General features: G+C 45.1%; 1 protein-coding gene across 1 annotated transcript in view; it reads right to left on the bottom strand.

Moving 5' to 3' along the window:
- Positions 1-8,255, bottom strand: part of ARHGAP32 (Rho GTPase activating protein 32) — a 153,132-nt gene extending 144,877 nt beyond the window's left edge. The window contains exon 1 of the mRNA XM_059488375.1: positions 8,148-8,255. Within this exon, the coding sequence (XP_059344358.1) occupies positions 8,148-8,255 (108 nt within the window). The remainder of the gene's footprint in view (positions 1-8,147) is intronic.
- Positions 8,256-12,793: the final 4,538 nt, after the last annotated feature.

The raw sequence follows: 12,793 nt of genomic DNA, 5'->3' as shown, positions 1-12,793 counted from the left end.
GAAGGGGATCCTAATTATGGCTTGGATATAAAAGAACAATTGGAGCTTTGGGTTGTTATTGTAGCAAGCAATTTCTCATCACATAAAACACAACAGAGACAGATTCAGGCTCAAACAAGCAAATCCCACTCTGGTAAGTCCCCTGGCCATGGCCAGTGATTATGCAAATAACAATGTGATGTTATGTTATAGGTCTAAATCGGATTAGAAACTCAGGAGTTGTCCCAGTGCAGCAGCAGCAATATGGGGAAGGTGGAAAAAAACAGCAGCCTGACATTCAACCCCAGCATCTGAGTCAGGACAATTAACAGGAATTTATATTTCTGTGTGTTAAGCCAACCTGGGCTCAGCTTTTGTTTATAGAGAAGAGCTGTGTCCAATGGCATAAGCACAAAACTGGGATCCACCGCATTCCCTGCCCAAAGCCCTGTGACAACACAGCAATGTGAGGAATGTGTCTGCCTCCAGCATGCACTTTGTACCACAGTGCCCATAAACTTCTGACCAACACAACACAAGAGTCCCTAACTCTGCCCAAGGGGAGGGGAAAGCCCGGCCTGGGATCACACACCAGCTCCACAAACGGGGCCGGACTCCTCCCCCTGCTGCCCTCCAGAAACGGGGACACGAGCTGGAAGTGGGAGGTGACACTGCTCTCCAGAAATGACCTGGAGGTCAGAACAGGACACTTGATGCTGCAAGAGCTGGGAAGGTGAATAATGACCACAGAGCTGCTCAGGGCTGGATACAGGCTGGGAGAGCTGGGGGTGCTCACCTGGAGAGGAGAAGCTCCAGGGAGAGCTCAGAGCCCCTGGCAGGGCCTGAAGGGGCTCCAGGAGAGCTGGAGAGGGACTGGGGACAAGGGATGGAGGGACAGGACACAGGGAATGGCTCCCACTGCCAGAGGGCAGGGCTGGATGGGATATTGGGAATTGGGAATTGTTCCCTGTGAGGGTGGGCAGGCCCTGGCACAGGTGCCCAGAGCAGCTGTGGCTGCCCCTGGATCCCTGGCAGTGCCCAAGGCCAGGTTGGACAGGGCTGGGAGCACCTGGGACAGGGGAAGGTGTCCCTGCCATGGCAGGGGTGGCACTGGATGTACTTTAAGGTTCCTTTCAACCCATAATTCCTTCATTCCCTTCCATGACTCCATGAATAATCTGTGCCCTGGCAACCATGGTATTTGATCAAATCCCAAGATGTGCAGCCTTACACCAACACAGCAGTGACCCATAAAATGCAGCAAGGCAGAAATGTAGGGAATGGCATAAAAAAGTCAGGCTAATGATTACCAACATCTTCATGGAATAATTCATCATTTTATAATGAAGAAGGCTGAATCATGGCAAAAAACCCCAAACATTAATGCCTACAATCTTCAGCAAGACAAACTCTGACACGATTTGTTTGTCTCTTGGGCTTAAATTAGGGTGGGGAATGGAAGGGGATGGATGACCAGACTGTTGATACCCTTTAAAAACTGTTCCATCTTTTCCTGCATTATGGTAACTAAGAAGACATGGACAATAATTTAAAAAAAGCCAGTTAAAATGAACCACTTAAAAATAAGAGACTTCTTTCCCTTCCTTAATGTTCCACCTTATTTTGACTAGGGAAAAGTGATTGACAGCAAATAAATTATAAGTTTTATCTCCCAAATAAGTACACTTTGAACAACTGTGGCATTTCCTGTAATCTGACAACAAAACAGGCATAGAAAGAGATCAGCTTCAGAACAGGATGGGAGGGAAAGAGGTGGAGGGTCATGACAGTGTAATCCTGACTTCAAAGCTCAGGGTCAGGAAGAACCTGGAGCAGGAACAGCAGCATCCCCAGCACCACAGGAAGAGCAGCCTGGCTGAGCCAGAATTAGGAAAGAAATTACAAACAGGGTGCATTAAAATTGGTGATGATGGTGCACAGCAAGCTGCTGATCCAGCCATAGCAAATTCTAAATAATTCCTTCATTTTGTTGTATAGAAAGGGACTTTCAAACAGATATTTACAAAATATAATTTGGATCTCCTGGCTCACCACTGTAGTACCAGAGTGCACACACTGGCAAGGCTTTAAATGAAACCAGAAACTATTGCTGCTCTTGCCTATGAAAATTAAATTATTACTATGAATTAATACTTCCTGCCAAAAATACAGTTTCCATTCTGGATTAATTGAACTCATTTAATTGGCAAAGCCAAATGGAAGCCAATGTGCCAATTATGTGATCGCCCCAATTTCCAAAGCTTCTCGGGGACAAGCTCCATGCTGGGAGCCAGCCTGTGAAATGAAAAGGCCCCTCTAACCAAGAGGCACAGAAAGAACCTCACACAGCAACAGAAACCCTTGCCAAAAGCTTAACGAGGGAAATAATGCTAGACCCATGCAGCAATAACAAGGAAAAGCAAGTGATGTGAATTGAATAGGAAATACAGGTTACTGGTGCAATGCCAGAGCAGAACTGCTTTGACCAAAATATTATTGCACCTGATGGATGCCTGGTGTGCTGGGCTGTCCCAAAACATTTGTGTCAGATCAGTGCCTGTGCTGTCCTCACTCCCTGGACTCCCACTCCCATTGCACCCTTCCCTCTGTTATCCCCATTCCCCAGCCTGAGCTGCAGCAGCTCCATGAAAATGCTGCCCACTGCAGCTCCTGCAGGATCAACACAGTTCTGACTCACTAATCCAGGCAAGTCAAGAGCTTGAGGACCTTCAGCAGCACAAAACCAGCCTCCAAGCCTACAGGTAACATTTTCTATAGCCAGAAGCCCAATGCTGGAGCTCTCAGGTGGGGAACCATTGAAATCGGGCTCTGATGCTGCCAGAGCTCAGGGAGAACCTGGACAATGTCCTCAGCACAGGGTGGGATGGCTGGGATCCTTGGCCCTCCTGTCTCAATGACTTGTGGGTCCCTTCCAGCTCAGGAAATTCCATGATTCTAAAGTTCATTTCCACCGACTTGTTCAAGCCCTCTCAAAGATAGCAGAAAACCCCCACAATTTCAGCTTCATATCTCCTAAAACCTCCCCTTGCACTTGAGAGCTTAAAACCTTAGACTTTTAAAAAGATATTGCAGCTGGACAGTCAGAGTTCAAAAGCACATTTTTCCCATGATTGGGAACCCATCTGAGAACAGGATCAGCCTGACAAAACTCTGTCAGTGACTTCAGAGCTCCCAGCCATATCCTCAGCTGTAAAATTCTGCTGTGGGTTCACACACATACAAAGCATTAAGAGACACAGGGAAAAAAATCCAAAATATCAATTTTAACATGTTTAAAGGTATTATATCTACATATCTGAGAAACTAAAATTAGATCACTTCAGTAAACCGCCATTGGGAAATCACTACAGCTTACAGGGCCAAGCAAATGGATTTACCACATTCCCTTTTTATGCAGATTTTTCCACAATTCCTGGAGGTTAGTCTGCATCAGAAAAAGGCCTGATTTCTGTGAATTAAAAAACAACCAATGAACCAACACTAATTAAAAAAGAAGCTCCATGTATTCTATTTTTGGCATCTATTCTTGCAGAAGCCCAACTCAAGACCTGGGGCAGCACTGGCCAAGTGATGTACAAAGAATGAGAAACAAACACTAAGGACATAAAAATCTTTCTTTAAACCCTCATAATGCACTAATCCCTGCACACATTCATAATTGCATTTAAAAATAGTTTTCTCCTCACTCATGTCCCAGATTTAACAGTGATATATCGAGGTCTCATTAAAAAGCCTTTATTACCTTCATAAGCCACGGAACCTTCCCTATCTGGCATCAAATGCTGAAAATACTACAGATCTCAGAACCCCTCTGACCTAAGAGCTAAGATTATTCCAGGGACTTCATAGGACAGGCTCTAGCACTGTGCCATTCTAAAGTATTTATAAGCTTGCATTTCTCCTAAGGGAATTCCAACAGCAAAAGCCTAAAATGATGGGTACCAACTGCAACTGCTGCCTTCTTGTGCACTTGTCAAATTCACAGAGTCTTCTATATTAATTTACAGATTCCTCTTTTCTAAGCACCCTGATTCCACACCTGACCCCAGCTGTCACCTCTTGGCCCTGTTATGGACAGCAGAACTCCCAGATAAGGTGAGATCCCAGCCAGAGGTGCACCAGAGGGACAAAAAAACCTTCCATGGGCTTGGAGAATCATATTCTCATATTCTGAAGGTTTCCAAAGCTCAAGGAATTGAAAAAGTGCAGGAAAAGTGACTTCTTCAGAAGCATGCAGAGAATCACAGAAAGCCTTGAGTTGGAAGGGATCTTAAAGCTCATCCTGTTCCACCCCTGCCATGGCAGGGACACCTTCCCCTGTCCCAGGCTGCTCCCAGCCCTGTCCAGCCTGGCCTTGGGCACTGCCAGGGATCCAGGGGCAGCCACAGCTGCTCTGGGCACCTGTGCCAGGGCCTGCCCACCCTCACAGGGAACAATTCCCAATTCCCAATATCCCATCCAGCCCTGCCCTCTGGCAGTGGGAGCCATTCCCTGTGTCCTGTCCCTGCATCCCTTGTCCCCAGTCCCTCTCCAGCTCTCCTGGAGCCCCTTCAGGCCCTGGCAGGGGCTCTGAGCTCTCCCTGGAGCCTTCTCCTCTCCAGGTGAGCACCCCCAGCTCTCCCAGCCTGTATCCAGCCCTGGAGCATCTCCATGGCCTTTTCTGGACTGGCTCCAGCAGCTCCAGGTCCTTTTTTGAGTGCATTCCCCTGATCTCCAGTGTCAGGTGAATGCAGCTCACGTGGCACCTCTCTGTCAGCACCTTTGCAATGGGTGCATAAATGAAGATTTCTGTGTTTATCTCAGCATCTTAATCCTGCTTCACAACAAAATTCAGACAAGGCAGGACCAGAGGGTCTGTAAGCACAGCAGCATGACGGGGGGAGAGCCATGGGCTCAGTGCTTTCAAACAGTGCAACTCCCTGAACTCATGAAGAGGAGAAAGGAGGAACTCAGGAGGTCAGCAACATGTGGTAAATGTAATATTAAGCACAAGCATCAATTTATGCTGAAGTTAATGCAGGCTGAGGACAGCTGTTTTGTAGGCTCATGTGAGATATATTATATAAAGGCTCTTTCACAACTTCATTTCTTGCAACTCAGAAACAGAGCACTCAGCAGGGCTTGACAAGGAAAAGATACCCCTTTCCTTTAAAATAACATTACTGTATTGGAGAAATGTTAGCAAATCCATAAACTGCAATTTTCCTTGGCTCACACGGGGCTTTGCAGCCCCACAACTCAGAAGTGTTCTATGAAGAAAGTCAATATCATCAACTGCACTTTCTGAAGTGGAGCAGAGGCAGAAATCCCAGGATGTGTGAAGGTTACCCAGCAGGTGCAGCACAGTGGGAATTAGGGGCTGAGACACAAAAAATGTGTCTAATACACCTAAAGTCTAAAAATACAGGGCATGAGTCGGGGGGGGAATACAAAATATAGCAATGCTTGAGGAGCTCCAGGCAGCTGCCTCATTAGCCAGCTCCTGGGAACTCTGTCCAGCAGGGCTGCCTCTCCTTCAGCCTGGACCTCACCTACAACACAGAATTGCACCAGAAATACTGAGGGAGGGATATCCTGGATCCCTGGCAGTGCCCAAGGCCAGGCTGGGAGGGACTTGGAGCAGCCTGGGGTAGTGGAAGGTGTCCCTGTCCGTGGCAGGAGGTGGAACTGGATGAGCTTTAAAGTCTCTTCCAACCCAAACCATTTCCCAATTCTAGGATTCCCCCAAACAAACCAGGTCTCCAACACAGAATCACTTGCCCTTCTGCTGAACCACAAACACAAAACGAGCAGTGTTAAAAGCAGATGAAAGTATAAATAATAAACTAAAGAAGACAAAAGAAGTTGCATCAAACAAAGGACTGGAGCTACTCAGGTGCCGAAAATTAACTGGCAATGACAGAAACACTAAAAATAAAGAGATTCTGTCACCTTATATTTACAGTATAGGAGGACATCAACCTCCACACATTTAGAAAGACCTTCAGTTTATTTCTTATTAAGAAAAAGCTCTGGAAACAAAGCACTTGTCACTTCTATAAATTAATAATAAGCCCTTTGAAAAGTATTATGGATAAAACTGGGAAGGAAGAGTAGGGACGACTTGTTCACGTAGCTGTGAATGCATAAATTGACTTTTTTCAATAAAAGTATGTACCAAGGCGAAGCTCAGGAGCCAAGGACTCCCCCAGCTCTCCAGTGCCCCTTGTCTCAGCCTTTGCACACCTGGGAGAAGGTGAATTCATGTGAGGTGACAAAGCCTGGCGCCTGTCAGGGCTCCAGCCAGGGGAACCATTGAAGGGAACAACTTTTCCAACCCTGCATCCTCCATTCCCTGGGGGATGGGCCTTCAAACAGCAACAAAACCTAAAATCTGCATCTTCAACAACCACTAACCAAAAATGAGATGTACTGTGGCACTGTGAGACAGTCATATAGCATGGAAAGAGCAGTCTCTGGGACAAGGCTGAAGCAGAGGCTGCTAAAAATGCAAAGTGAAGGAACAGAGTGAGGGAAGAAACCTCAGGCTTCAAATGACCAGGGAAAAGGCAGAATATTGAAGATATGCTGGTTAAACAGAGAACTCTGTCAGTGCTGAACAAGGTCCTGCAAATATTTACATCTGAATATTGCCCCTGACTGCAGGTAAGGAAAGTGGAAACTTGATTCACTCAACACAGTAAACACAAACAAGACAGATTTTTCTCTTCCCTCTTTACACTGTATTCAGAGGACCCTGAGGTCAAACCAACACTGTGAGCACAAATCCAGCCACTCTAAACACAGGTTCAGCAGCTTCACTGTCCTTCATCACACCAAGTCACTGTGCAGCAATCCCAGCTGGGAATTTCCCTGTTTATCATCCTCTAAATCTCTTCTCCACTGGACCAGTCAGTTTTGGCATTGCTGGCACAGAGCTGTGCAAGAGGGCACGTTCCAAAATGTGATTTAATTGGGCAGAGGAGCATGATGCAGGGTAAAATAAACACTGAACAATGTCCATGAGCACAACAGCCTTAAGCAGGTGAACATTCCCTTCACTGCAAATCAACCAGGAGAAAAAAAACAACACTAATGAGATATGCCAGGAAACCTGTGTCACAGGTGAGGACACTGAATTACAGCCTGACAGCTCTGAGACACAGCTGGAGGTCACAGACAGCAGTGAGGTGTCACACAGTGACTCCCACCAGACCCCAGAGTGTGGGAAGCTCCGAGCTGGGAGCAGGTGCTGCCTGAGCAACACTGATGGGAACAGACAGTGCTCCAACTGTGGCCAAGGTGGAGAGAAGGCAAAAACAGCCACACACAAGGAAGGAAAAAAATTACAAGGTGAAAAGTGCAAAAAATGACAGGCTGGGAGAGCTGGGGCTGTTCACCTGGAGAAGAGAAGGCTCCAGAGAGAGCTCAGAGCCCCTTGCAGGGCCTGAAGGGGCTCATAAATAGGTGTATGAGAGGCTTTACACAGGCAGAGGGTGACAGGACAAGGGGGAATGGCTTTCCACCGCTGAGGGAAGGGTTAGATGAGATATTGGGAAGGAATTCTTCTCTGTGAGGGTGCTGAGGCCCTGGCACAGGGCGCCCAAAGAAACTGTGGCTTCAAAAACCCCCATGAATATTAAGGCAATCCAGTTGTCTGTGGCCCACTGCCCACCTGAGTGCCTTCCCTGAGATTAAAAGAGCACCTTTGTGTGTGCTTTTCTGCAGCTCTGGTCCCTCTGATGGCACGTTTGCTCTCAGGCTGAGGTTTTATTTATGTAGACTTAGCCAGCATTTTGCTAAAATCTCATTCCTTCACAATGCTGCATGCTTCAAAGAGCACGTTTTTACAAGAAGTTCCCTTCATGCTCAGAAGTCTTGCTGAAAAAGAGGTTAATGCAGACTGAAAATCGTTGTGACATTATGGACCTTTTAATTGGTTACAAGACCTGCTTTGGGGCACATATTAATAGGGCAGAAGCATTGTGAAAGCTCCTTCCCTCTCCTTGACAAACTGCCAGAGGAAGGGAAGCATTTTGGCCTTGTTCAAAGTATTGTCCAATCCATTAAAAAAGCTGAAACTTAGGGAGCACAAATGGACTAGAGGAGCAGAGTGCTCAGGATGGGAAACGATGGGAAAAGAAGGGGCAGCCCAGGTGTTTCTTTACCATGGCACTGAGCGTCTCCTCCCAGTCCGGCCGCTCCCTGGGGTGGATGCTCCTCTGCAGCTCTGGGACAAAGTCATCTTCTTCTGCGTGCACAGAGGACTTCATCATTCTGCAAAGGACAGAAATTGGATATTGATATAATTAATTGGAAGTGGATATAATTGTCACTGACAATTCCAAGGTAATCTCACACCCAGTCTGTTACAGTGCTCAGTTTCATGACAACATGAAACGATTTTACACATCCAGAAATCCCACAGACTCCTGAGTTTCTCCCACTTCCTCATTATACAAGCAGGACAATTTGGTGGAGAGAAATCTGCACTTCCTAACCAATCAGTAGATAATTTTGTTTAATCACTGCACAATTTGCAAGTCTCACAACACAGCAAAATGCAGAGGAGTGATTTTCAGTCCACTTCAAAAAATGGCTCCTATTGCCCAGGCAAACAGCAAGAGAAACACTCATTTGTAAGGAGAAATACACACTTTTGATTCCTCCTCCTTTTGCCTGAAATGGGAATAACAGCTTCCAAATCTTAGTTTGACTCCACATGCCAAGGCCTGATCCATCAGCTCTCATCCCTTCCTGATTCTACCTGAAGAGTGAGCACTGCAAATCAGCCTGATGTGACCAGGCCCAACTTTTCTTCATAAAAGGAGTCATCTTCCAAATACCCTGTGAAGGTTATTCCAAGCCTGCACAGAGATCACAGGCTCAAAATGAAAACTGAGAAAGAATTCATAAAAGCTCCTCAGCCCCTCCACATGACAGCACTTTGTAGACAGGTATTTTTCTTCACTTTGTGTTTGTGTAAATATGCCTTTGCAGAGATTATGGGATAGTCTTTAAGTACCAAAGGCCTGCTCAAAGTCTGGTATCACCCATTCTAGTTTCATTAAACATGATATTCAGGCAGGCTTTTATTCCCTTAATAGATCACCACTTATGTATTTAGGATAAGCATTTTGATAATCAGCAGTGCAAAGGCATGGGCAAGAAGGGCTGGTTTCTAACCCTGCTGATTTATGCACCACTTGACTGAAACACGCCTGGTGAAAGCCAGTTAATAAAACTCCATTGCTTCAGATCCAAGATGTGAAGTTCTGAAACCCCAACATGCTGCTTGACACTGGGCCAAATCATTTAACTCTGCTTTGTTCTCTCCAAGAGGGTTAAGGATGAAGTAATTAACACTGCAGTTAATGGCACGGCTGGGTTAGGAATTACAGCCCACATCATTTCATCCCCAGCTTTGTGATCATATTTCTGCTCCAATAAAAAACACATCCCAGAGAAAATGAGCCTCAAAAGCAAAAGTCAGAATGCCCCAGGGAAATGCTGCTCACTGTGGGGTCTCTGTCATTCCCACCCCCAACATCACCTGCTGTCCTCAGGAGGGAGGAGATGCACCTGCCTGGGGACAGCTGCTGAGAGCTGAAAAACATCTGCAGGAAAAAGCCGTGGTTTAGAGTACAGAGGTGCAATGTCAGCTCAGAAAGGAGACCCTCACCTTTCCAATAGATGCTTAAAGAAATTTGGGCGTTGAAAGACTAAAAGTTTGCTGCTTCAATTTTCCTTTGCATATCAAAAGGAAGAGACCTGGCCTCACAGCTCCAGCTCCACCACAGGACAGGTTTCCTACTTAGTTTGAAGCAGAGGAAACCAAGTTGTGCAACTCAGAAACAAGACATAAAAAAAAAAACAAAAACCACAAAACCTCAACTTTTTAAATCAATGTCATGATTTTGAAAAAGGCTCAATACAGTTTTCCTGAAGATTTCTACATGTTGGGGTTTGACCACATTGCACCTGAATAAAAAGATTCTAAACAAATTATCCCACAGCAAGGTCAGCCTAATTCCCTGAGGCGATGGAATGAAAGGATGGGTGATGAGATCAAGACCCACCTTCTCCAGCAGCTAAAGCAATCAAAGTGCTTCCTCATTTAAAGACTTGAAAATAATGGGACTGCATTTACATCTTTATCCGCATTTGGGAGTACAAATGGATTCACTACCCAGCTTCTCAGGGATAGAGAGGATCTTCTGGCAGATCCTGACAGATTTCTCCTCTGAAATTGGTGGCTGCAGTGGTGAGACTGAGTGCAGAGGATGCTATATCCTATTTTAAATTATCATGTTCAGGGTCTGTACCCTCACACTGGATCAGCGTGGATGTCACAGCACTCAGCTCTTTTTACCACACTCCAATCTATCTACTCACATAATTTCTTTAATCACTGTCCATAAAACTTCCATGATAAACTCTTCACAAACCCTTCCCACTGAGATCCCAAAATGCAATCCCATTATTCCTCCTGTGAAGGTGTTCTGGACTTTAACTGCAAATTGGAAAAGCTCCACATGCAAAATTGAGCCTTTAAAACCGTCAATTCTTTGAGCTTTTGCCAGACTTCCACTGCTGAGGGAAATATTCTACCGCTGAGGGAAATTCAAACTTGGTCACAACATCACAGAAATACTGGAAATTGTACTGAAGATTTTCTCTCTGACACAATTATCAGCACTTGATAACCATCTGTGCGCTCTTGTTAATTTTTAATAGCCACTATTTAATTCCATGCCATCTGAGACAGAGAGCAAGGAAGGCTGAAGATGCTGCAGGTAATATTAGTCCTTTATGGATTAAGTTTGGGTGCTTTTTTCTGCCCATCAGTGGCCTGGATGAAGGAAAATAACTTTGTGAACTTGCAGCAATGAAACAGGGAGAGGAGTAGGGGCAGAAAGGGGGCAGAGCAGGAAGAAAAGCAGCTTCTGAACACACTCTCCTTTTTACAATGTTTCCTCTGGGCATGTAAAACCTCAGAGCAGCAGCTGGGGAAGGAGCTCTCCAAGCAGCTGGCCTAGGGAAAACTCTGGCCTCACCCCAAGACAAGCCTGGAATATTATCTCTAGGTATAATCACACTCATACATTTTTATATGCAGGTGCATTATGTATATTTGACATCATTATAATTTATATAATAAATAAATAACACAACATACATATGTCTGATTCACCACACATGTCAAGCTGAAACAAGACAAATTATCTTTTTTCTGCCATGAATTCTTTTCCACAGGAGAGGAAAATACCTCAAATCCCAGGAGCACTTACAGCAAACACTGACACATGGATCTTGTAAACACTAAAGGCCAAACCAACGACAGAGCTGCTCTATAACAGCTCCATCTGGGTATAGATATTTGAGGCAGATGTAAATAAGTGAGAAGTCACTACAAAACTTAATCCTGGCCATTAGAATAGAAATAGGATTTTATTTAAAATGCCACTTCCTCAACTTCTCAGCAGCTCTGCCCTTGCAATGAAACGTGACACTGTTATATTAATAAAAGTTCTGGTGTACAGAGGCCATTAAGCAATTCCCTGCAGATGAATGAACCCTTCTGCATCAAATTGAGGACCAAATGTACTGGAATAAATGTTTACAGGACATTTCACAAAAGGCCCTGCCCACTTTCACACCCACTCTTTGAAGTTCTCTGGTGGGCCAAGTTGATTAATTTAGTTAGAACTTATATATTTGTATATGACACAACTGTATCAAGAAAACATCTCATGTCCTTTTCCTCCTCAAATCCAGCTAGCTGCTCCCCTCATTTATGGTATTTCTGTGCCATATCTGGGATTAAAACCCTCTCATGCCTTATCCAAACATCAAGTTCTGCCTGCTCACATTGAGTTGTGTCACAGGCCAGGAAACACCTACAGGAGATCTGTAGGGTGATTTGTATCAAGTGAACTTTATCTCAAGTAAATGTAAACTTCATATTAAATAGATGAATATTCAGCTTAACGCCCCTAAACTCTACAGTTACTGCTTGCTTATAATACTGTAAATTTTAAATACACCTTTCACTAAATGAGAACCTCCCCTTTGGCTTTGAAGGAGTCCCACATCCACAAATCCAACATATTTTCACATTTCTGTTTGCATAAGAGAGGAAGAATCAAAAAAAGGGGGTTAGTGGAAACGGCTCAAGTTAAACAAAACCAGAACTTTTAAAACATTGTGGGACCCCTACAGAGTGTGTGTTCCCATCACTCAGGTTCTCTGGCACAGCCCCAGGGCCACAGCAGAGGAGAACACAATTGTCATGGCCTGGGTGCCATGTGCCACCCCAGTTCATGGCAGGACACAGGATGGAGACAAAGGACAAAGGGTGGGAGAGCCCTGCCAGAGCCCATTCCCCAGCTGGACAGGCAATGGGCTCCTCAGATTAATGCCAAACGTGATCTGGAGTTGTTCCCCTCCTTGGGGACATCAGGCACTGCAACTTCTCCTGGCTGCTCCCCCACAGTGACTTTTCTTCCTGACCTCCAGCTGAGAGGTGAGAGCCATTGAGAGCTGATTTATTCGTTTATTTATGACTTCTATCACACTGTTGTTGTGCCTGGAGATTGCTCCCCCGATGGAAAAGCACAGCTCTGCCCTACCAAACCGACAATTCCAGAGGATTTAGAGCTCTACACAAAGTGATGCTTCCCAAGATATAAATTTTACCTCAAAGGCTACAATTTAATTAAGGCCTGTGCTGACACTAACCAAGACTGAAAATCAACAAGCTTCAAACAGTATCTGATAAAATCTCACATTTGTTTTGTTCAAATAACTTGCA

The sequence above is a fragment of the Ammospiza nelsoni genome, chromosome 24, assembly GCF_027579445.1.
Source record: "Ammospiza nelsoni isolate bAmmNel1 chromosome 24, bAmmNel1.pri, whole genome shotgun sequence".
NCBI classification, from domain to species: domain Eukaryota; kingdom Metazoa; phylum Chordata; class Aves; order Passeriformes; family Passerellidae; genus Ammospiza; species Ammospiza nelsoni.
This window is presented reverse-complemented; position numbering and strand designations above follow the sequence as displayed.